At 45.1% G+C, this 25,981-nt stretch overlaps 1 protein-coding gene across 1 annotated transcript in view; it reads right to left on the reverse strand.

The window, feature by feature from the left end:
• tmem178bb (transmembrane protein 178Bb) overlaps positions 1-25,981 on the reverse strand; it is a 78,140-nt gene that overhangs the window by 8,885 nt on the left and 43,274 nt on the right. Inside the window, exon 3 of the mRNA XM_020644660.3 lies at positions 23,013-23,126. Within this exon, the coding sequence (XP_020500316.1) occupies positions 23,013-23,126 (114 nt within the window). The remainder of the gene's footprint in view (positions 1-23,012; positions 23,127-25,981) is intronic.

Raw genomic sequence — 25,981 nt, forward strand, 5'->3', positions numbered from 1 at the left:
ACTAGTGACAGGAACAGAAAGTGTCTGATCAGCAGAAACTAATCTGAGGGGAGAGTCTGACTCCAGGTGAAATGTAATGTTCCTTAACGCAGAGGATCATCAGATTGTTCAATCAAACTCCATCGCTGACCTAGAGGTCATCACTCTGATCAATCAGACGCTTTGCAGCTGAACACCTGATCACCATTCTACCTGCAGACAGGAAATCAGAGAGGAGCATTCAAGAGCCTCAGGACAGTGAGGAGACACACACACACACACACACACACACACACACACACACACACACACACACACACACACACCGGGCTGTCAGTCAGGGAGCAGGAGAGCAGCCAGCAGACAACTTTTACTGAATGATTGATCTCAGGCCACACTTGAGGACACGTGTACATTCAGATGAATATTTCTGATCAAACTCTTTCATGGACTCAGGGGCGATTGTAGAGTCTCTTGGGACCCTAAGAAAGAATCAATTGGGGGGCACTCCAACCAGCATTCGTCCGTCATGTCTGCCAGCATCCCGACACTTTCTCCCATAGATGATCCTTCATTTTTCTTTGTCCACGATCATCAAATTTTAGTTTTCACAGCGATAATGCGTGCATTATCCTCCTGTCATTGCAAAATGTGCACAGTTTGTTCCACTGCTTTGGTTTGGTTCGCCTCTGCATGGACTCAGAGACTGAAGAATACAAAAGTGATGCAGATGAGTTTGACGGAACAAAGACAGACATGTCATCAGAGAACACCTCGGTGTTAATCAGGTTCAGATCAAATACTGGATTTGTCATCACGCCTGACATTCAGCATCAAGTAGCGTTCACAGTTATTCTCTGTTAAACTGCAGAGGCTTCACTTCAAATCTGTAATTCAGTCCATTTCCTTCATGCTTTGGAACCACAAACGGCCCATTCTGTTGGTACTTTAAACCAAACACTGACTTTTATTACAAACACTTCCTCTGCTGGGCCAAACAGTCTCTCTCTCTCGCTCTCTGCCGCCTGCCATGTGGGAGCTTTTCTTTTAGGGACTTTAAATGTTTGAAATTATTCTTCTTCGTCCTGATCTGTCCTCGCTCGCTCTGAAGCTCGACCGGCTTTCATTCCACATCGTGCAAAAACTCTGCAGAGGATTTTCTGTTAACGCTCCCGACCGCTTCTAACAGAGACTCTAAATGTTCTGACCTCCAGCTTTTAGAAACCCAAAATATTTAAACTTTAGGTCAAATGTTCACACGCTTATAAAATCGTCATTCATGCAAATGTGAATTTAATTTGTGCAGAAAGGCTCAAGTTCAATGTCATCACAGGAATCATTTAAAAAATGCTCAAAAGAGAAAAGTGCTCTTTAATTAATACAACTTAAAGTCAGGGTTGGTAATTTCCTCCACATCCACTTTTTAAGATGTTGGTTGAAATTGTCTTTAGGTCCTGACAGAAATTAATAACTCGTGTTCTCTGAAAAAGGAACGAAGAAAATCCGTCATCTGTAGCAGTTGTAAGCCTGTAAAAACTTCGACCAATGTCTGCCATGAGGTACCAATCTGATGAACCAATCACACGCCTCCTTGTCTCCCTGCTCGCTCTCTACCCATTGCGTGCACTAGCCCACACTCAAAGCGCTAGTTAGTTAGTTGCAGAGAAACGTCAAACTCTTAAATCAAAGAAATCAGATGTTTGTCCCTTTAAAGGTCACAAAGATTTAAATCAGTGTTTACAGTCTGCAGTAAAGACTTCAGAATCTTTCTATGATGCTGAAAACAAAGTGCAGCCTTTGTGCTGTGACGACAATGATCTGAGAGCGAGGAGACTCGAGGTAAAAATAGCTGCCGGTCGAGTCAGTCTGTGTTCAGTGTGCACGGCTGACCTGTATCTGCATACAGTTTAACCTGTGTTCATGGGTGAGTGAGCAGTGTCAGGTCTGATGTGGATACCTCACTGAGAGATGTGATGCACGCCGTGATGCTCGTCTCTGCAGCTGTCCGCCTGTCTGTCGTGCTCCGCGGATCCTGAGAGCTTTTTACAGCAGTCAGAATTCAGACGGGCACTCGGGCCGAGTGTTCGCGCTGTCAGACGTCATCCGTCCCGCCGCAGTTCACTACATTTATCCCCCCCCCAGAAGTTTGGAAAAGATGAGTGACAGGTATCCCCCAGGTGACTCTGTGTGCACCCACCTGTGTGCTGAGACGAAGAAGCAGTCCGTCTGTTTTACCTCCATTGTTTTGCCTTTGTTGGTGTCTCTAAAAATGTTGTTGCTTTCAGATAAACACTCAAGATCAGAACAAAATAAAGGTTTCAAAATGTAGAAATAAACTGCATATTGTAAAATCAGATGCTTCCTTAACAGTCTGACATGTTGGCTTCCAACACAGGTTCCCTTATTTCATCTGGTTAGTCCTGACCAAAATATGAACTGACCATTCCTTATTGTCCACGTTACCGTTGTTCGTTCAGACATTGCCGCTCTACTTTGTTTTAGTTTTTTCCTCTTTTAGTTCCAAACTTTGTTTAACTTGTTTTTTGGAACGCTGGTCTCATTGCTAGACTCGTCTTTGACTTCTGGAAATTGTTGTGTTTTTGTGGGCCCCTAAATTTCCCCCGATTCTACTTCTCCAACATAGCGGGCCTCCTTCTCTTAGTCCCCGAAGTTGCAAACCTTGTTCCTTTAATTCTACATTTTGTTTTGTTTGATTTTTTTAGTTCCTAACGTTGCTGGTGTCTTTCTCTTCCTGAAGTTGAGCAGCCAATTCTGGCTTCAGTTGTTAAGTTCCAGTATTTTGGATTGCCGGCCTCATTTTTCCTCTTACCATTTCTGGTCAACCACTTCTTTAAAGATGTAATGAGTTAAAGATAAATACTTCTTTTATTGGTCATGTTTTGTAATTTGTCGGGAAAAAGAAAACAAAGATTTGAAGCTACAGCCGTTATCAACGCTTTCAGTAAGATGTTAATTTGAGGGACTCTTTTAATTGGCTCTGACGTCTTTGTCTGTCTGAGGTTATTGTGAAAATGTTTCAGGATGATTGTTCCTTTCATGACACAAGCCGCCATTCTTCTTTTGTTAAATAGTGAGAGACTTCTCAGCGTTAAGAGGAAACAATGGACGTCGTCATAAAAGACAGAAATAATGAAATGTTCAATCAGACTGAGACTGAAGGGGTTAATAAGAGGAGCAGACGATCACAACGATCGACTCGTAGTCCTGATGACTGAATAACGCTCGTGTGTTTACTGTATCAGCCGCTAACAGGCTGCTCGCCACTCTTTAATAGCTTCTATTGTTCAGCGCCGTGCTGCTTTTCCTTTTTAATTACCTTCTGTGCAGCAGGACCGACGGCCCGATGAAACATCCATTCATAAAGGAGAATGAAGGAATGTTATTCTCTCAGTTCGATTGAGAGGAAAACGTCCCGTCTCAGAGATCGTCTGTTAATCAGCGGCCTGCTTGGATTCTGTGAGAACGCGCAACGTTGTTTCAGGGAACGGTACCGTGTGGTCGGAGATCTTCTGTTTGTGACCTCAGCTACCCCCAACTCTGCTGGATCCTCAGGATCCCAAAGAGGAGGGGTCATTTCTCTATTGGAGGCGAAGATGCCAAAACAAACCGCAACCAATGTATCATGTTCAAATGTCCACGTCAAAGTATCCCGCTACAAAATGTGCATCTAAATCCAAAAATGTAATTCATATCAGCTTATCAAGGGGGCGCCAGATAACCATGACGTTATGTCATGCACCACATGTACATAGGTTATAGGCCTCGTCGCAGCAGCCGTGGGTTTGAATCTGACCTCGGCCTTTTCATCCCTGTCTCTCTCCTCCAAACGTTTCCTGTCTCTATTCAGCTGTCCCATCCAAAAAACATCTATACTGGGCGTTCACCATCTTCATGCCCGTCTACATCATGATGTCATCTGCAGAGTAAGTGATGTCAATGTCTTCATGTGTTAAAGTGGGGTTGACCGTTTGAGCTCCCTTTGGGATGTTTTGGGTTCCAAAGTGACGTGGGGATGTGAGGATTAGTATGTGGTCCTGCGTCATGTGACTGTGTGCTTGTGTTCGAGGTTAGAATGTGACAAAGCATTCCTCGGTAAGCGTGATGCGGAGGTTTTTTCGGCTCAGTCAGCATGTGGTGTTGTCACAGCGCATGCCTGCAGCCTCAGCTCACCGGGGAGGATGAGTAGAGCTTCATTTCATTACCCCGTGTCTCCTGCCACCGGGGAGAAAACAATGGAGTGGGGAAATCAAATTATAAAGATAGCGGGGCGGGGTGGGGGGTGATGGAGCGGGATGGATATCTTTAAACATATGTGCTGTTTGCTGAGGAAGCCCCCCCCCATACGGGAGATTTCATGGTGTGTCAGTCAGCCGCAGCACGAGGACCCCTGCAGGTTGAGTCAGGGGCCCAAGGGACCCACTTTACAGGGGGGGGGGGTGGGGGGGGGGTTAACTCTGACAGCCATCTCCTGGAGAACATCGGACACGTGGGTCCCTGAAGAGCTGCCAGCTGTGGCAGGAGAGCTGTTACTACAGAGGCACACTCCCAACAGCTGTCCATCACTGTAACCATGGCAACGGGAAATAGGACTCTGAAGGAGACTATCAGACTATCGTTTCAAGCCGTGGTATTTACTCCCATTTCACTTTTGCCTTCATCTGAATGTTCTTCAGAGGTAGTAACAGAGGCGTTACAGAGGAGAGACGGGATCAGCTGAGCTAGCGGGGGAGCGCAGCGCTGTGTGTGTGTGTGTGTGTGTGCAATTCGCAGTTCTGACTGTGTGTGTATGCGGAGCTCCTGCTGTGCTGTGCTTCCACAACACCTTAACGCAATATCAAATTCACAGACAACTGGGACGCAAATATTACGACGTCGCTGAATCACCTTGAGTGTACCAAGATGTGATGACAGCTGAGTTAAAAAATCACAGTCAGATGGAAACTTATGCAAGGCCATTATTTACACTTTGTGTGTCTTAAAAAAGGGTGCACACAGCTGATTTTTCTTTTTTCAGTTTCTCTTTTTTTTTTCTCTTCATTTGCTTCACTAATCCAGACACTGATCCCCAGACAAAGGCCTGGATTAGCCCAGGGTTAGTCTGCTGTTTCAGGACCCTTAGACCTGACTAACTGATGACTGTGCTCAGGATCAGGAACTTATCAAAGTCATCCAGCAAGTCTCAGATCGTCTACAAGCTTTAAAAAGCTGGAGGAGCAGGGTCAGAAACCGTCTGCAGCTTCTGTATCGTAAAGCACGAGATGATCATCAAACAGAAGGAGGGCGTCTGCCTGATCCTCCCTGTCAGCCTGTTTGACGTATTCCTCTGCTAATGTTCAATATGATTCCTTTAAAAGGCTGTAAAGCTCAGAGAGGTCTGCACAGGCGCTGACAGCCAATCACTGCACAGCACCATTAAAGTGTTGGTTTTGTGTTAATGGTTGTTTGTGCGTCCCTTTGACGGGCCGCTCCGCTGGCACCGCCGATAAAAACAGAACTTCTGTGAGTCAGCATTTTTTCACAGAAGATTTTCTTAATCTTTCCAGGAAGCATGCCAAGTTTGTGAGCAGGCAACGCTCCGGTCTGGACCCGGAGAGCTGCTCCAACGATTCAGAGGCAGAACAGGAAGCAGGACAGAGAGAGAGAGAGAGAGGAAACCAGACAAGGAAGAGAGGAAGAGAGACACTAAAAGCTCTTCAGGCATTAATATGTGCAGCTGTAGACGCTGCGAGCATGGAAATGAGAGTGTCGCTCATTTGGAGAGGATGTTCAGGGCTGAGAGCTTAACAGAGACAGGAGCACAAAGAGGTGACAGGATGGTTTTAGTTAACTCGCACATTTCTCTCCTCTCTAAAATATGTAAATGTGTCTTTTTGAAGAAGGTGAGAGCACGTTGAAAATGATTTCACAGCCTCACAGAGACAGAATATTCACGTCTGCAAAAATGTCACCATTCAGAGGAATGTCAGGATTTACCCTCCAAACAGAAAACATCATTCATCATCAAAGTTCATTTACAGGAGGACGAAACAGATCAGCAGGGTTCATCCTGTGAGGGCCATGACATCAGCAGTTCATGAACGCTGTTTGTCGTGACACCAAGGCCAGTGTTTGAAGTGAGGTCAGGGATCGCCGTGGTTACTAAGATTCATCCTCTGGGGGTGAAGAACCTCCACAACAAAGCTCACAGTAGTCAGACAGATCACGCTGAAGGTTTGTTCATGCAGGTCGGATAAATCCTGTAGCTTGTTGCGAGAAATGATCCTTTGATATCCCAACAATTTATTAAAGGACCAATAAGTAAGATGAGTAGTGAGTGAAATGATAAAGTGACCTTACTACATGATCAGACATTAAGGAAACATGCTCTGTTGAAGTGCTGGCTTCTCTGACAACAATGCAGCAGCCAGTATGTCCTCCTTCTAACTTTAGATTCTGCTCCTGAATGCTCTGGATTTGTTTGGACCAGAGAAGGTAGGCGGTTTTAAGGCACCCCCACACGACTGTTTTGGACGCCCCTCAGTTTGCCAGATATGAGAGCAGTTATCAGGTCAAACCAACAGGTGTTGCAGCGATGGAAGCGGTCAAGAGAAGTGGTTCAGATAGAAGTGATTGTACCCGACCTAAAAAGCCTCTGCATGTTTCTAATAAGCTCCACGAGCAGAAACGTGCTCAAACTAGGATCAATATTGGAGATGCTTTTAAAAAATGGAGAGAGGTTAGAACGCAGAAAGGTTTAAAGACCGATGCAGAGCTGGCTAAACACTGAAGCTTCAGTGTCCTTCTCATGAGAGCTGGCTTGTGTTCATCATGGATCACATTGAAGTCCATCTATAAGTTATTGGAAGAGGACTAAATCGATCTATGAGCGGTCAAATACAACACCATCACCTCTACCCAAACCTTTACCCGGCCCCATATCTAAACTTTCGTCTTTACTGTGACCTCACATCTTCTTCAGTCACCTTGAAGAGATGCAGACTACCAGAGCAACCTTATGAAGTTTAAATCAGAGTCTTCACTAACTCGTCATTTACTTAGAGTATCTTCTTTGTCCTGAACTTAAAGATGTCTCCCTCTCCTCCGCTCGTCCTGTCACTGAAGGACGTCTGAAAACTCAGATTTTTATCTCCACAGACGGACGAGTAGCGAGGACGGACGAGGAGCGACGGTAAAGATGGTGGAAGTAATTACCTCTTAAATTATGCAGACAGATTAAAGAGACAGAGGGCAGAGAAAGCGTTTGGCTCTCAGCTGCAGCAGATTAACCGATGATGTGACAGATGTCTCACTTTATAATGTAAGGCCTGTAAGGTTCAAGGACTCAAATTTGATGTTTATCACGTTATGAAATCTACATACTCTCAGAGAAAGAATTCATGATTTTCAACTTCAATTCTTTACTTTTGCTTCAAGTTGTCCGAACACGCTCACAAAAATAAATTCAAACATCTGTCTGAGAACTGGAGAACCTCACATCCCGTGTCCTGTGATCCAGAGATCCACAGCAGCTCCTGAATGGACCAGAGACTGAGAGACATGGTCTCAGTGAATTCTGCTTCGCCTCACATCACATCTTTAGAAAAAGAGCCTGCAGTGTTTCCTGCAGTTTTTCCTGCAGTGTTTCCTGCAGGACTTCCAGCTCTCGTTTTAGTAAGGAGGAAGTTTTTACTAAGAAAAGAGAAACTCAGAGACAGAAGCGGAGTGTCTGAGAGTCAAGCTGTGGGAGGAGAAGGCAGACGGAGAGAGAGAGAGAGAGCTGATGTGAGTGGGACGATCGAACAAACAGAGATTCTGTTTCTGACGGAGACACTCCCACCTCTCCGCCACTGAAGTCAACTCAGCCGACTTCCTTAGGATTGATCCTCCTTTTGATTCACACGTCTACCTGAAGAGACCTTAAACTGTTTGTTTTGTCAGCAGAAAGTCTATAAAAATCCTCCACTGCAGCTCAGAGTGTGTCAGCTGTTAGTCAGGCGACGGAGAGGTGGAGGCAGGTGGAGCGAGGGTAGCAGCAGGTACACAGACTTTACCCCACAGAGCGTCCTGCTGACTCACCAGTACGGTGCTGGTGTGACCTGCAACATACTGTTTGTTTGACACCTGCTGCTCTGAGTACAAGCTAAAAACATGATGCTGCATATGCCAGGGCCAAAGACTGTATGAAACATGGACGTAGTCTCAGTGATGTCACCCACTGGATTACAAAAAGGCCAACGATGCTGGTCGCCATGTTGGAGACACTGACTCTACCGTGCTAGAGATCAATCTAGGAACAGATAAACAGGTGACTTCATAAAACACACTGGGTGATTTATATAAATTCACACTGTATACTGTTGACTCTAGTGGACAGTGGAGGAACTGCAGCTGTAAAGTTGGACATTTTAACATGGGGATCTATGGGGACTGACTCACTGAGGGAGACAGAGTCTAGTGGACAGACTAAGCTTCTTCATTCAACACCAAAAGGTTTGGTTTGGTTTTCACAGGAGGAGGAAGAAGATGAATTTGGGTTTTCTCAGACTGCACAGCGTCCGGCTGTCATCTCCTCGTGCACGGAGGAGATAAGCAGCAGCCGACCTGAGAAACCTGACGTCTCACAGCTCTGAACAACATGTCCTCCCCCCACATACACACACATACACACACACACACACTCTCTCTTATCTGCCTCAGTACTGACACATTTTCATTTTAATTACAGCTGCATGCTGCTGAATAACGGAGCTGAGAAAGTGGTGACTGTTAGGTACTGTTTTTGTAAAGCAGGTAGCTAAAAGTCAGACTTGAGGTGTGTCTGCATTAAAGACCAGAGGAGCTCTCATATGTTTATCTCTTCTTTATTAAAGGCTTTATATGCGATTTTTTCATCCAGCAGATGTCGCCCTTGAGCACCAGCATGAAACCAAAACAACTTGCGGTGCATTGTTGTGTTAGCATGCTAATGCTAGCGATCTATATTATGCTCGTATCTTCACGCTGCGTGTAAATCTACCCGAAATGAGTGTGATCTAGAAACGCAGTTAAGCAGTGAGTACAGTATGTTATTCTTCTTTTCTCTAGTCCCTCAATTAAACAACTTTTATTCACGAGGGGATGAGTCAGCCGTCACAAACATCACAGACAGTGGGACTCGGGTGTTACACCCATTGTAGACAGTCATTACTCACAGAGTTATTTTTAGAGGATATACTTGATTTCCATCATATTTAAGTGTGAAAAATCGCATATAAAGCCTTTTTAAACTATCAGGTTGTTGAAATGTGATGATGTTCCAGAGTGTTCAGATGAACATGAGCTCTGCGCATGCTGCGTGTTCTTACACATTATTGTAAAACAATAGTTAAAAAAATAATAATTCAGTGACACCCTGAGGTGCTGCAGGAGCAGATTACCAACACGTCTGAGTTAATCCAGAGTGATAGAAGAAGAAATCCAGGAGAATGTGGCCTTCAGGCTCTCTGCATGTGAAGCTCAACACGAGCAGGTTGAATAAGTTTGTCTTTGTTCAGACTGCTTCACTGACAGAAATCATGATACAAGTGGTGCAGGAATGTTTCTCTCTCTCTCTCTCTCTCTCTCTCTCTCTCTCTCTCTTAAAGACCATAAACTGCACTGTGTTTCATATTTCAGACTTTCTTTTCCTCCTTCAATGTCAACCAGGGGATAATCCTCCTGCTGCCGCCCTGCGAAGAGACGACTCGACAAAACGTAGACTTTAGCAGCGAGATGGCGCTTTGTGTCCGGCACACGCTGTATCATTAACTGTGAGCTAATTACAGTAAAGCAGGAGGACAGACGAGCGCTGTGAAATCTTCTGTGGCAGTTGGTCAAAATGAACTAAGCTCTTCCTCTCTTCTTCTTCTTCTTCTTTTTCTGCGTCAGGGTAAATGACTGGAGGATTTGTGAGCTGGTGGGTACAGAAGCTCTGTGATGTGACTAACCGGATTAGCGGTTAGCGAGGACTTCATGTGGGGGGGAAAAAACGCAGTGTGGACTCGTCATCCTCTGCCGCAATGCTAACACACAACGCAGGAAACATACGGAGGAAATACACACCGACAGTACACACACACACACACAAGTTTACTGTCTATGACAAAGTGAGGACGGAGAAAAGAGTTCACTTAAGTACTGGAAACTATCACTGCACCACGAGTTGTGATCATGACAGTCAGTGAGCGAGAAACATTTCTGCAACAGAAGGAATCTTAGAGAAGCTTGAACTCTTAAAGGTTGTTGGAAACATCCTGAAATTGACTTTATTTAATGCACGTATCTAATACAAAGGAACAGTTGTATTTCTATTACATGTACAGAGAAATGTGTCGATACTCTAGATATTAATCGTCTTTTTGTACATGTGATTCTGCAGGTCTGTCACCTTTTATCTCCTGTAACAAAGGTGAACTGATGTCTCGTGTAGAAGAAATGGACGTAGCAACAGTAGCTCCTATTTGAAGCCTTGAGTTTTACTTGTTGAACACATTTGGACAGAAGGACGGATAGGAAGGGGTTACAATATGCATTTTAACATGGGGCTCCATGGGGACTGACTCACTGCAGGAGACAGACTCTAGTGGACACTGGAGGAACTGCAGCTGTATGTTCCAGTGTTAACTATCTTTCTCTGCTCTGGAGGTTCCTGCTTCAAATGATCTTTGCCCAAAGGTGGATGGATTATTGATGATTTTGTTCCTGGAAAATGTCATTCTGTACAAGAATAATTTAAATGTTTAATTATGGATTAAAAGTAACCTGTCGTTATGACACTGCAGTGTTTAGGAATTTGTCTTGACCTTTGAATCAGATCACTTCGATAAAGAAAAAGCGAATCCACAAAACATGACTGATGATATTTTGTTTCCAGCCAACATTTTGCAGGAATAACAATCTTATCCTCTGGGTTTAGATTATAAGACCTTGATCAGACTGTGTTAGTTATCTGTTCCCACAGGAGAGTTAGGGAGTGCAAAGTAAGGAAAGCAAAGGACGCTGTGAGTAAGCTCAGTGATGTGATGAAGACGAGGGTCAAAGGAGGAGTTTATTAACACAGAGGTAAAGACTCAGAGAATGATGACTGAAGCTGTTTAGGGTCGATCACATCCGACTGACTGAAGGAATGACTAAATACTATACGACAACAGGAGAAACAGAAGTCTGTATGTTAGCGTGCATCCCTTCCTCCAAAATAAATAAATAAATATTTTTTCATGTTTCACAGCTGTCCGCAGCGGAGCGTCCCACTTTAAAAAAAAATCAGCGATGCATTTAAAGCCAATTTTCTGGTTCTGTTTATGGTTTGTGTTTCTGCTGCTGCTCGTCTGACAGACTCTGCAGACGCTCCGAGGCTTAAAGAAGACACATGACGGGTCGAAATCATTTCATCATATATACACAGCTAAGAGGAGGAGAAGGAGGAGGAGAAGGAGCAGGAGGAGGAGAAGGAGGAGGAGGAGGAGGAGGAGCAGGAGGAGGAAGAGGAGGAGGTGAGGGAGAAGAGGAGGAGGGGGGAGGAAGAGGAGGAGAAGGAGGATGAGGAGGATGAGGGGGAGGGCAAGGAGGAGGAGGTGGAAGAGGAGGAGGACAAGGAGGATGAGGAGGAGAAAGAGGAGGACAAATTAGAGGAGGAAGAGGGAAGAGGAAGAAGAAGTGGAGGAGAAGGAGGAGGATAAAGAAGAGGAGGATGAAGAGAAGGAGGAGGAGGAGGGAGAGGAGGAGGAGGAGGAGGAGAAGGAGGGAGAGGAGGAAGAGGAGGACGAGGAGGAAGAGGAGGAGGAGGAAGAGGAGGAGGAGGGTCTTTGTGAGCAGATTTCGGGAGCTGCAGTCTGGCGCTGCTTTGAAGTTCAGCAGCAGACGAGCATGAGATGAGACTTTCAGTTTCCAATTACTCACGGCTCGGTGCAAATATGAGGAGGCTGAATTCACTCCGCTAAGAAGTCAGAAAGAAAAGCTGGCTCCATTTTTCTTTGGCATGTTGGGAGGCGTGTTATAAAACATACATTATGTTACATGTCAGAGTCTGCATGTTTCACTTCATGAGCTTTGTGTTGGGTTGTTGTTTGGACATTAGAGCCTGGAAGAGAAACAATCAGATCCAGACATGTTTCTGCTGTCGTCACAGACAAACAATCATTTGGTGAATTATCCCGCAGCCTGTCTTCATCGGAGCCGACAAACGTTTAGCTCCTTCTGTGCTGGTTCTTATCTTCAAACACGGAGTAAATAATCCTAATAAATGATTTTAAAAAAGAAATTGAAGAAAATACAAGTCAGAGTTTATCTCAGAGCCACGGAGGGACAAATCCTCTAAAGTCTGGCCCACGCTGGCAGAGGATTCAAACCTTCACAGACGTTTAAAACCAGAGAGAGCGCCCCCACACATGACGACGAGTTATGGCGGATTACTGTAATCAGTTTAGTTCCTGAAGTGTGAGGAGAGCAACGACACGACCAAGCCACCAATAACTCTCTCACCATCAAACTATGACTTTAGAGGAAACAAATATGGAGAGGAGAACTTGGCCGGACAAGTCACAGATCGAGCTGGAGGAGACTAAAAACTGAGTTTCTGCGCTTGCTGTTCTTCCTTATTCTTCAGTCAGCTCGCTTCACGATTGGCTATCGTTTCGTTCACGTGCAGATCATAAATATTCAAATGTTGAATAGTCATGATTTGAAATCAAGCGGCCCGACGTTCATCTTCTGAACCATTAAACAACGCTTATCAGTGTGTACTCTGCTTAACCCTGGACTCTGCAGGATTGATCTGTGGACGGCAATGACTCATGATGTGTGTGTGTGTGTGTGTGTGTGTGTGTGTGTGTGTGTGTGTGTGTGTGTGTGTGTGTGTGTGTGTGTGTGTGTGTGTGTGTGTGAGTGTGTGTGTGCTCGTCCTGCATGTGGCACAATTCTTCCACCAGCCATTTTGAATGGAAGCAGGAGTTCGAGGATGTGAGAGCTATTTTCAGACTCTGAAGGAAAAGCTCGCATGCAGAAACGGATTATCTCCACGGACAAATATAGAGCAGCAGAGAGAAGATTAACACGAGCGTTTTATTCTGAAAATACACCGACCACAACGCAGCACAGAGTCTTTAAATGACATTTTCTTTTATTCTAATCAGCTCAGTTACTCTTCGAAGTTTTCTGTATTCACCGTTTGAGTCTTTTTCTGATCATTAAATAAAACAAACAGGCTCAGGAAGCATCTGGTTTCTCCTCCATCAGCTGTTTGAGATCAGCGTTTTAAATCACCTGTGTTCGTTTCTATGATGGATGAAGGTCTGTATTGATTACAGAGAAATCAATCAAAGCTCTGAAATGAAGAATAAGATATTATAAATCAACAGAGGGTTCCGGTAAAGGCTGAATATTAAATACGTTCAGCATGGACTCTACAGATGTTATTAAAAACTCAAACATCTTCTTTAGCGGAATAAACCTGCAGAATATTTGAGCGCTGCTTTGTGTAGGGGAGCAAACACACCTTGGATTCACCCTTTCTGATCATAAAGAATGTGTTTGTATACGACTTCATCTGTTTGCAGAGAGGTTTGCAGAAAGTGGAACTCAAGGTCAAATTGCATCTTATCACCGCAGGGAGTAGAAACTCGGGCTCGTGGTGCGGAAATGCACAAATACTCACAGATATGAATACATATAGAATCTGTATCCTCGTTTCATGAACACAAACACAAGCACACAGAGGATTTTCGAAACACACTTCTTTCAGCACATGCACACACACTTTCAAAAAGAAAAATAATCGCTGCATGGATTATTATCTCCTGTCGTCTCCTGCAGGTTGGAAGGTTATTTAAAGTACACAAACCAAGCAGTAGGGATTAGAAAAAGTACAAAACACTGCAGTTCCTCCACTGTCCACTAGAGTCTGTCTCCTCCAGTGAGTCAGTCTCCATAGAGCCCCATGTTAAAATGTCCAACTTTACAGCTGCAGTTCCTCCACTGTCCACTAGAGTCTGTCTCCTCCAGTGAGTCAGTCTCCATAGAGCCCCATGTTAAAATGTCCAACTTTACAGCTGCAGTTCCTCCACTGTCCACTAGAGGCGGTCTCCTGCGGTGAGTCAGTCCCCATAGAGCCCCATGTTAACATGTCCAACTTTACAGCTGCAGTTCCTCCAGTGTCCACTAGAGGCTGTCTCCTGCGGTGAGTCAGTCCCCATAGAGCCCTGCAGAATTTGCTCGTGTGCTGTAAGACTTTTAAAGTGATTTTGTTGTGAAGCCTTAACTTACCGTTTTCTACTTTGAGTTCACCTGAGACCATTTCACTGGATCCAAAGTGTGAAGCTTTATTGCGTATTAAAAAAGATGAAATCAGTAAACGACCCTAAAATAAAACAAATCTCATTAATCTTGTAGAAAGAAATGAAAGTCATTTCACGACATAAATAAATCAACTGATGTTTAGGCTTCATGGCGCTCGGTGTGAACGCTGACTACAGGAGGTCATTTTCATCAAGTCAGAGAATATTAGTACAAGATGAAAAATGTTTTCTTTGATTTGCAGCAGCTGAACAGAAGTGATCTTTGGACGGAGCCTTTCATGCCAGCTCTGAACGTGAGATACTTCACTATGTGCATTAAAGTATGTAAAAATGAAAAGAGGTTCTGCAGGATATTTAAAGATATAGAAGTCTTTAGCATGAGCATGATGACCTTAATATGCTGATGTTATCTGGAACTGAAGTGACCCCTGACCGCTCCAGAGACCTGATCAGAAGCGACTAAGCATTAGCTCACGAGGCTAATGTAAGAAATTGATTATAACTGAAGCTTGAGCACAAGTTCATACTTTGTAGTTTGACTTCAGGGGTTAATAAAAACATTTGACAGTTAAACTTCCAGAAAACTTTGTGACCGGACATGGACACACACACGGCCATGTACAAACTCTTCATCTCTTCGGTCACTTGGTCTGCACGTTCAACTATTCCAACAGAAACTATGACGTGAGGACTCTTGCATGTTTTCTGAACCTCATGAAGAAACAGGAGACGGGAGCGATGCATCGACCTGCTGCAGACAAACGTGCAGCATGGACGTTACTCTGTTCATGCAAATGATACAGTCAGACATGTGAGAGGAAATCAATGATGTTTATGTGACCCTGTGTGACCTCTACTGGAGGGTCATTTGTCTCTTTACTGTATCTTCAGGACAGACATCATGTCCTGCACCTGCTGCCAGATTAGTTTGGGTTTCAATAAGTACAAACTTATTAACAAACCCAACCTGATGTTAACAGAGAATCTACAAAATAATCAGAGTGACCCTGGAGGGGAACCTATGGAGTCACATTTTGAAGAGCTGGACTCCTGACCCAGCCTTTGACCCTGGAGGGGAACCTATGGAGTCACATTTTGAAGAGCTGGACTCCTGACCCAGCCTTTGACCCTGGAGGGGAACCTATGGAGTCACATTTTGAAGAGTTCCTGACCAGCTGATCTGAGGAGCGTGCTGTGAGAACGAGCTGTGTCTTAACACAGTCACATCATAGTGAGACGTCTCTTGATCGTCATGCTTCTTGACAGATTCATGACTCGACTTTTTGAGGCCACTTCTAACCGTCAGCAGACATTAGGATCTGGCAGATCATTGGAAGTTTGTGACACGCCTTTACGACCCTTTTTTATCGCCTGCAGGTGTTCAGATCACGGTCGACCTTCTGATTCATCATGACACGCCACCTTTCTTCATGTTTAGACTCTCTTATGACGAAGACTCAGGAGCATGCTCATTGGTCAGCTCTCTGTTCTCACTGGTCAGCTCTCTGTTCTCACTGGTCAGCTCTCTGTTCTCATTGGTCAGCTCTCTGTGCTCATTGGTCAGCTCCCTGTTCTCATTGGTCAGCTCTCTGTGCTCATTGGTCAGCTCTCTGTTCTCATTGGTCAGCTCCCTGTTCACATTGGTCAGCTCTCTGTTCTCATTGGTCAGCTCTCTGTTCTCATTGGTCAGCTCTCTGTTCTCATTGGTCAGCTCTCTGTTCTCATTGGTCAGCTCTCTGTGCTCATTGGTCAGCTCCCTGTGCTCACTGGTCAGCTCTCTGTGCTCATTGGTCAGCTCTCTGTTCTCATTGGTCAGCTTTCTGTTCTCATTGGTCAGCACTCTGTTCTCATTGGTCAGCTCTATATAGACAGCGGTCGTCCTGCTGGACTCTGACCATCTGAAGCTCCTCCCTCTGGACTGAAGATTTGTACGGATGAGCGGTGATGAATCAGCGGCCCGCGGGTATGGCGGTAACACGGCCGGACTTGAATAATTTCCTCTAGTCTGCGGAGCCTGAAACTGAAGTGTAATGAGCTGCATCAGGACCGCCAGCGATGTGTTTCTGCAGCGTTTCCGCCTGGCTAATTATGCTTAATTGTACTTCCCATCAATCATTATCAAGGAGACGGAGGGAATCCATACGAGTGCCTGCAGATATACCTTCAGATCCAGTCTGAGTGTGATTGTGTGAATGCTTATCCTGCCAATCAGCAGCCTCTTCAACACGCCTAAATATGGAAACAAACTGATTTATACGCTAATTATTATCACAGTAATTACCGGCTGCTTTGCATAAATCCTTTAACTCGAGAGCATGAAGGAAACTTTTTGGAGTACAGCAACATCAACGTAAAAAACACCAGCTGATTGATCGGTGACGGGAGCTGTTTCCTCTTCCAAATCCTAACCCAGGAACTTTAGGAGGTACTCTGTGCACTTCCTTCAAAGAAACCAGGGTCTAAATGAGGTCCAGGAGTCCTCAAGTCACCCTCTGAGGGGGTAGTACTTCCTTAAATTACAGCATTGAACATCTCTGATTGGTCGAGGACTTGCAGCATGATGACTTTCACACAGCAGCAGAATCATTTCCTAAATCTTCATGGGGGTTTTTGAGCTCGGTGAAAATGTAGATAAAAATGATCTGGAGGAACCTTTCAGCTTTTTGAACAGTAGCTCCTGGGGTAAAAAGTTCCTGGTACTTTAAAGACTATTGAGCTCGATGATGCTGGATGAAACCAGCAGGATTCTCAGGACCTGTCTGTTTCATCAATAATTTCATGTGTTGTCCTTCTTCTTGTTCCCTCTGAACAAACAGTGCACAGCTTAAGGGGTGTTAAAAGTTCTTACACTCCGGACGCCGATAGCCTCGCGGTTATGTCACCAGCCCCATGCATGGAGGCGGTTGTCCTCAATGCAGCAGTCGTGGGTTCAGGTCCGACCTCTGACCTTTGCTACGTCATCCCCCTCTCTCTCCTCCCAACACTTCCTGTCTCTTGTCAGCTGTCTGATCCAATAAAGGCTAAAAGGCCCAAAAATACAAAGTTCTCACACTCTGTCCTCCAGTCGAAGTTAAATAACTGTAAACCAACCAGACTAACTGAAGCTCAGCTTATATTTAGAGAAACTGAAATAACTAACGTCAAAGAACGACAGAGTGACAAGAATCAACATTCACTGTGCTCTGACTTTAGCTCTGTTCAGACCGCCATATGAAGCCGCGATATTAACGCCTCCTGTGACGCTTCGCCTGCAGTCTGAATGTCGAGGAGGCGTAATGGGGGGATGAAGTGACCCCCCCCCTCTGCCCCGTCTTCAATAGTAACAGAGGAGAGACGGGATCAGCTGAACAGCGCTGTGTGTGTGTGTGTGTGTGTGTGTGTGTGTGTGTGTGTGTGTGTGTGTGTGTGTGTGTGCATGTCTGACTGTGTGTATATGTGGAGCTCCCGCTGTGCCGTGCTTCAGCAACGCTGAAACACAATGTGACCTCAGACTGGGACGTCAATATTTCAACGTCCGGAAATCGAAATGATCGTCCAAAGACGTGATGAGGGCGGAGCTTAGTTAAGGTACAGTCTGAAAGGGGCTGATGATACGCAGAGGCATCGTCTTCTCTGTGTTATCTTCCTTTTTTACGTTTCGGGGGCAGATCAGTCCAAATGTTGGAAGAGGCGGGGCACAATGATGCAAAATAAAAACAAACGTGTCACCTAAAGTGACAAGCTGTGTGAGAGGGTAAGTTTAGATATTTCTGTTTAAATGTGGACGCTTTCCGAAAGGTAGAAATCTTGGTGTTTAGTGCAGAAAGCTGAACAGACTGGTTTATTCAGACACGCTGATGTTGAAGCTGGAGTCTGTGTAAAGTGACAGAAGAAGAAACAGCAGCAGGTGTGTCTGTAGAAGATTAACACTTTTATATGCACACGATGTCAACTTCATGTTTGTGTTTCTTCACAGCCTCCGAGATGTTTCCAGGGGCGGAGGCACTGAATGAATATTTGAGTAGAGACGGAGTAAAAAAGGATGTGAAGCAGGTTAACGGCTCAGGTGTTTCACTGCTGACTGTCGTCTCTACGTACAGAACATCTTTATGATTTAAACAGGTAGCCATCCAGAGGAGGATCACTCATCATCAGTTAAAGGTGTTTGGTTTGTTTTAAAACATTCAGATACTGTATGTGAAACTGAAGATCTGCTGCTCTACATTTATCTGAGGCTTTCACGCCTGATTTCACACACAGTCCTCTGACACTTGTTTGGGATGTTTGGTCGATCGCTGTGTTCTAACATTGTTGACACAATTGGTGACATTTTTCTAACGGGTCAGGTTTGTGGTTTTTGCCTGTTTTAGCTGCATTTTTCTTCGGCACAGTTAACAGAGCACGTTACTATGATTTTTTTGTTGGACTGTAAATATCCAAAATATCTCTTTAAAGACGAGTGGCCTTTCTTGTCGTCGATGTTTTCTCTGTTCTTTGAGTCGGTACAGTTTTCTTCAGTGTTGCTCATTTCAGCTATTCTCTAATCCATCAACGTTTTATCAAACATTCGTTAAATTTCTATTGAGAAAAATGTTGTCGCAGATAATTATCGTAATGGTTTTATCGCCTCGCTCAAAGCCTTTTCTGTCACAGTTAGTAAAAATACCCCGATAAGACGTGTGATAATCACGACATTTCTCTGACTTTAAGAAGCAGCTTTGTCGAGAACAAGACTCATTTTATTACGATGAGCTGAGTTTTGGGTGTTTTAATCGGTAAAAAAAGAAGAACATGGACGTGTTAAAATGATTTCAGCACATGTTCAGGCCTCTCTCTCTCTCTCTCTCTCTCTCACACATATATTATTTATAGTAATTATTTTTACACAACAGGTGAAGCAGTGAAAAGGCCCTCTGCGGCGTGCAGATTTCAGCACCATGGACAGAGAAATGCATCATGTTGCATACAGAGCCAAGCTGTTATCCGCGCTTTCCCTTTCAGGCTGATCTCACTCGATGTTTGAACGTCTTCACTCTGCACAAACCAAAGAGTCAAACACTCCATATGATGCACCTTCTCGTTAAGGTCAGTCTCCTGCTTCCTCCTCTGCACATTCAGATAACACATGCAACACTCTTAAGTCCGCCTGCTCAGGTAAACAATCTTTAACACCCCCCCCTATAGAATATAGACTCTGTTTGTTTGTCATGTTCTGCAGGTTTGACTTGATCAGCTTAATAAGATGAAAGCAGCAGCACAAAGCCTTTAAACAGCAGAGAATCGATGCTCCTCGTGCACTTTAATCCCCCGTCATCTCCACACAGACCTGCTCGCTGTGTAATCTACAGTCTGCAGCCGCACATCGCCTTGGTGACAGCGAGGGGGCGGGGCTTCCAGCTGAACAATTAGCCTCAGCTGCAACCTTTAGCTGCTACCTCGGATTAAACAGTCAGTCATTGACAGCGTCTCCGGTTTATGCTCCTTTTGAAGTTACAAAATCCTAATCTGCAGCCAGAAACCTCCTCTGTGAGCACACACACACACACACACACACACACGCACACACACACACACATCTCTGTGACAGACTCTGTGTGTGTGTGTGTGTGTATGTGTGTGTGTGTGTGTGTGTGTGTGTGTGTGTGTGTGTGTGTGTGTGTGTGTGTGGGTGTTGTGTACTCTGTGATGCTGCTTTGATGTTCTGCAGTAATAGAAAATCGGGCTTGGTTCCCAGCTGTGCAGCTTTTTTGACTGACAGAAACAAATGAGTATCATGTTCATCTGTGAGGCCTTGAAGGGGTGTCAGAGTCAACCCCCCCAGCGCAGCGTTGACAGCGCAGTAGGTGATTTTAGGAGTGGATACAATTCAATGATTGGACGGGATTCAAACCGGTGAATATGACGGACGTGGACGTAGCAGCAAAGAAGAGAAAATATAATCACAGTGAGGAGAAACGCCAAGTGGATAAAGCTCGTTCTAAAACGAGGGTGAACCTTGTGTTGTCTTTTACCCGTGGACGTGGAGTTTTTCTGCTTCCTGTTGGACAGGCAGGTGACAAACACCGGCGGTTCTGGAGGCGATGAGCCCAGGAGGAGGGGCCCAGTTTGAATGTTGGTTGAATTTTAAACGTGGAGTAAGATGAATGCATGATGTTTAGTTGCTGTCTCCTGTTCTGATGAAATGATTGTGTGCTTTTAAACATCAGACTGTTTGTAAGAACATCTTCTGCAAACTTAATGGATCTGATGAACTTTAGATTGCAGAGTCCGATCTGATCTCAGGTCAGTGTCTCTGCAGTCACACTCATTAGAAGTCGTCGGTCACAGTCGGAGTCCTGGATGAGATTCCTGATTAGTCCTGGATGTGATTTAATCGGACTCCTCTTCTCATTGATTTGTTAGACAGTGCCGACGCTCCCTCGGAGGTCCGCTCTTTGTTTATTCACCTTTTTTTATCTTTGTTTCTCGTCCTCACAGCGTCACAGCGACAGGCCATCGGTCAGGCGAGTAATCTCTCTCTGAGACGGAGCGTGGATCGGCTCGGTAATAAGAACATTAAACATCTCGAGCTGCAGAGAGGTGACCTTCCTGCCATAAACATGAGCTATGTGTTTTCATCAGCCTCCAAAGATAGTGACGATTAAAAACACAGCGCGACCTCTCTCTCCGTATGCAGAGCAGAGAAAAGTTAAGAAGATTTCAGCGTCTTTTGTCCTCGACTGGAACTAAAGAGTGAATCCACGGAGATAATGTGGGGTCGAGGATCTGCAGGTGGAGCTGAAGATGCTGCTGATTTACTAAATTTAGAATCTGAGTGTGTGATATCACAGACTGCAGAAAGAAAACTGTATACTTTAACTTCAAACATTCAATGTTTGTATTGTGACACTTGAGGCGGAGAAAACATTTACAGAGAGAGAGAGAGAGAGAGAGAGAGAGAGAGAGAGAAAGAGAGAGAGAGAGAGAGGAGGGCGTGCAGCTCAAGGACAGCTATAGGCGGAAGGATAGAGAGTCTATATCAGAATGTTTGTTGTAACAAAGAAGAAGCTTTTATAGAGGACGACGTGATGCTGTATGAGGCTGTGCAGAAACCCGCTCCTTTAAAAAACGACATATATGAAACCTCTCAACATGTTCTCCCTCACAGCTCGTCTCGTCTCATTTCAGGGGCTGCATTCTTCAAAGGACACTTTTCAAACGCTCCCTTAAATACCTACTTCTTTTCCCGAGGCGCCCCAGGTCCGTCCCGAGCATCCCTCGTGGGCTGACATATCGGAGAGTCATTGAGGGCTGATTTAAACTAATACTGAGGGATGGATCTGCAGGCTGCCTTTAAAGCTCTGTTTGCAAGTTGTTAGCCAGGATTAAGATTTAGAATTGAAGTGAAGAGATCCATTAATAACTAAACGCTCGTTAATAGCAGGTGAAAGAACTTAAGGTGTTCCGTTTCCACACTGGAGGGATGAGGAAGATCCTATGATGATGATTTAGACGGACTCTCACTGTTGTTCACACCTGACCTCCCCTCGCCGTGTGTTTGCTCTAAATGTATGAAGCTTCAGTTCTCCTCCTTTTGTTTTATAGGACGGAGCCTCACGGAGGAAAAAAAGGAAAAGAAAAACGACAGCAGAGCGATCTTCAGCAGCTCGCAGCAGACACAAGTTTTCTCCCGAGTCGTCACCTGACAGAGGAGGACGAGTCAGCCCCGAGTCGCTGACAGTTTGGGGTCAGAGCGTGTTTCCACTCGGCTCAGTGGCCACGCAGGAGCGGCTCGTGAATGGCAGGTATCCTGAGAGCAGACAGACTCCCTGTAGAGTCGTCTGACAGAGCTCGCACCGCGCTGATGTAATCCAGCAGCAAACAGAGGAGACGCTCAGAACAGGACGCTCAGAAGACTCACTCAGAGACAGTCGGGCTGAAAGAAGAGCGCCGAGAGCGCTGACAACTAACTAACAGAATACTGATGATGCTGCTATCCCTAACCCGACCAACAGGGGGCACCAGGGGTAAAAGCTAGACTGTAATTACGATCTCAGCAACATGGTCGTTCAACAAGCTGCTGGAGAAATTAGGCAACATAGTGGGTGAATAGTTGACATATTTTAAGGCAAACTTTGGCTATAGTTCGGTTTAGTCCTTCAGGGCGATGGCAATTATTTTTGGGGCTGTAGCTTTCAGATTCCCAGGAAACATATACAAACATCAGGACAATGACCTACAGCGCTGCCTCTTCCCAAAACAGGCCTCAGGCCAGTAGGAGCTGTGCCCCCCATCATCATTATCATCATCATCATCATCATCATCATCATCATCACACAGCTCTCTGATCAGAAGAAGCTGACGCATTTGGCTCTACATCAGGACGAGTACAGGACGGCCTCCTGCAGCATCACACCATCAAAGATCAGGGATCATTTCCTGCAGAGAGGCACAGAGCTGACAGAGATCGTCCCTTTGATTCCTGATCTAACGGGAACATCGAGAACCTGCTCATCAGAACAATCAGCTGCTTTCAGACCGACAACATGTTCCTGACTTTAGATGCCATAATTGGCTAAACAGTCCTTTAAGTAGAGACTAAATGAGAGCACTGAATAACCAGCAGCTCATTTACTGTCGGTGTTCATCTTCATGTGTTCTTGTGTAAATATACGTCACAGCAGAAGAACTTCTCAAAGTGAGGACTCAAACAGCCTGCAGAGTGGACGAGTAACGTGCTGTAACAGGAGAGGGTTTCAGACTTACGGAGGGAGTGCCACTCGTCCTGCCTTATCGTCTTGGTGATGTTGTACGAGAGGTTTTTGGGTATCGTAGCCGAGGAGTAGTGATACTTGATGTAGGAGCACCGTGCGATGGAACCTGGAGAGGAGACAGAGAGAGGAGAAGTTTAAAATACAGACACCACACACACCGAGGCATGAAGGAGGGTCACCCATCACACGCACTCAAAGCTTTCTGAAGAACAGATTCAGAGAAAGATGACCTTCCTCCATTCAAAAAACATCTTGAAACATGATATCAAAGTTTGAATGACAACTTGTATCGTGCAGGTAAGACAGTTTGAAAGCAGCGCCTAATATTATAACATAATATTCACACAGCAGCACTTTTCTGTTGTTTTTGGACACTGACTTTATCAATTTGAGGACACATCAGAGTAAAAATTACACAAGCAAAGATCAACAGAGGAGGAGACAACGACAGGAAGGGCAAACAAGCAGCTTTAGGTCTGATGGTAACACTTAATAGACACCTAACCCTGTTTATTTCTTTTACACAACGGGTCACACCTACACGCTTACACACTGATGGTAGAGGCCGCTGAGTAAAGAGTCCATCAGTATTAAAAATCAATGTTTGCATTGTGACACTCAAGGCTGAGAAAACATTTACAGATAGACGAGAGAGAGAGAGAGAGAGAGAGAGAGGAGAGTGTGCAGCTCAAGTACAGCTATAGGGGGAAGGATAGAGAGTCTATATCAGAATGTTTGTTATGACAAAGAAGAAGCTTTTAACTCATCCATTCATACACTGATGAAGCAGTGGGAGCAACTTGGGGTTAAATGTCTTGCCCAAGGGCACATCGACATGTTGCTGTAGGAGCTGGTGATCGAACCCCCAACCTTCCTGTTGAGAGACAACCGACTCTACCAACTGAGCCACACAGGTGCTCACAGGAAGTGACCACAGGCAGAGCACAGGTGCTGACAGGAGGTGAGCACAGGCAGAGCGCAAGTCTGCCGAGTTTGTCTGCTGCAAAGGAGGACCTCTGGATTGTGACTTGGGGCTGGGTTTCTTTAGGGCAAAATGTTGGATCTTTATTTAAGCTTTGTCCAAAGCCTGTGTAGATATTGACAGCCACATCTGTACCACGAGAGATCAGTGAAGTCTAGACGCTGTCAGCCAATCAGATCACTGACAAATAAATAGTGCAAACTGGCGGACTCCCTTTGGAGAAACTTAAGGTCGTGTTAGTCCACCTGACTAAAATCTAGAACAGACCAGCAGCTGGGTCGGGTGTTTTCCTTCTCGTTTGGCATCATTGTTCTGTTTTTATCGTGTTTAATCTTTTATATAAACTCTACCTGGTGTGCTGTCTCGCTCTCTCTCAGTGAACAGATTTACATCTTCAGGGACTTCCTGGTGAAAATCTGATTGTTCCTGCAGTCAGAGATAAGATCGTTCCACAGAGTCGAGATTCTGCAGAGTTCTTAAACTTCCCATTTCTCCTCCAACAATAGAAACCTGCTGTCGTGTAAAAGTCTTTTTGTGTCGACGCCGCAGAAACATTTCTCTCACCTCCAGCTCCGACACAAAGGCTGTCAGAGGAATCCTTCAAGAGCTCTTAACTCATCAGCACAGGAAGCCGCTCATTCATGGGTAATTATAAAAGTCTCTGTTTGGAGACAAGTCCTTGTCGGGAGGGGGGGGGGGGGGGGGGGAGTGTTTCACTGATAAAGTAAAACCTGAGTTTAACTGACAGTCACAAAGATTGATAAACGCTGACTGAAGGAGCTGCAGAAAAAACGACAGTGACAAGAGACAATGAGATAATTTTTTTTAGACACAAGAAGTTGTTTTAATGTTGAACTCTTTCCTGACCTTCAAAGTACTGCGACCCCGTGAATAAATATTCCTCTCTCTGACCTGTAAAGATGTCACTGCATTTTAAACCCCGCTCATTGAGCAGCTTCCAGAGGATGTCTGGGTGTACTGAGCATCTGATTCTGAATCTAGAGCTCTCCGTTTGTTATTCTGTCCTGCGACCAAGAGTCAAATGAAGTTTCCCTGAACCCGACTTGAAGAGTTTAAGAACTCTAAAAACATTCAGTCCGGTCAAAGACCTCTCTCTCTCTGATGGTACACCTGCTGACAGCGGGATGAAGGAAAGCAGACGGTACAGCAGCTCTGTGACATTAATCAGGTAGAGAGTTGGTTGAGTTTGTTTTAACTGGACTGAAAAGGTGAGGTGTGAAAACGCCCTCAGAGTGTTGCTAACCAGGATGTGATTCTGTGTCTGGTGCAGAAAGAGCGGCTTCCTCCTGACATGTTTCTGCTCTGATTATCCCGGGCACCACCAGTTTACTGCAAACCTAAAGTCCTGAGAGACAACACCGCTCCTCCTGTATCTCCTCTGTCCTGCAGCCAAACACACACACACACACACACACACACGGGAATAAACATGCAAACCCAGGAGACCACAGCTGCTAACTCAGTAATTACCCGTTCATGATCATCAGTGGTTCAGTGTCTCAAAGACAGACTGATTTATCTGACGAAGCATGATGCAGGAGCTGGTACGGTTTACTTCCTGAACAGTAACTACTATAACAAGTTATAAGCCAGGTCAGATCCAGACCTCAGGATGTTTTCTGATAACTCTTGCCAGTACGCCTTTAACATTTAACTTAAGGCCATCACAAGGTCATAACAAACATCCCCAACCTGGAACTGCTCTCAGTGAAGGCTCGGCGTTAGCTCAGAGCTGCTCTCAGTGAAGGCTCGGCGTTAGCACAGAGCTGCTCTCAGTGAAGGCTCGGCGTTAGCACAGAGCTGCTCTCAGTGAAGGCTCGGCGTTAGCTCAGAGCTGCTCTCAGTGAAGGCTCGGCGTTAGCACAGAGCTGCTCTCAGTGAAGGCTCAGTGTTAGCACAGAGCTGCTCGCTCAGTATTAGCTCAGAGCTGCTCTCAGTGAAGGCTCGGCGTTAGCACA

The sequence above is a fragment of the Labrus bergylta genome, chromosome 23, assembly GCF_963930695.1.
Source record: "Labrus bergylta chromosome 23, fLabBer1.1, whole genome shotgun sequence".
Lineage (NCBI taxonomy): Eukaryota > Metazoa > Chordata > Actinopteri > Labriformes > Labridae > Labrus > Labrus bergylta.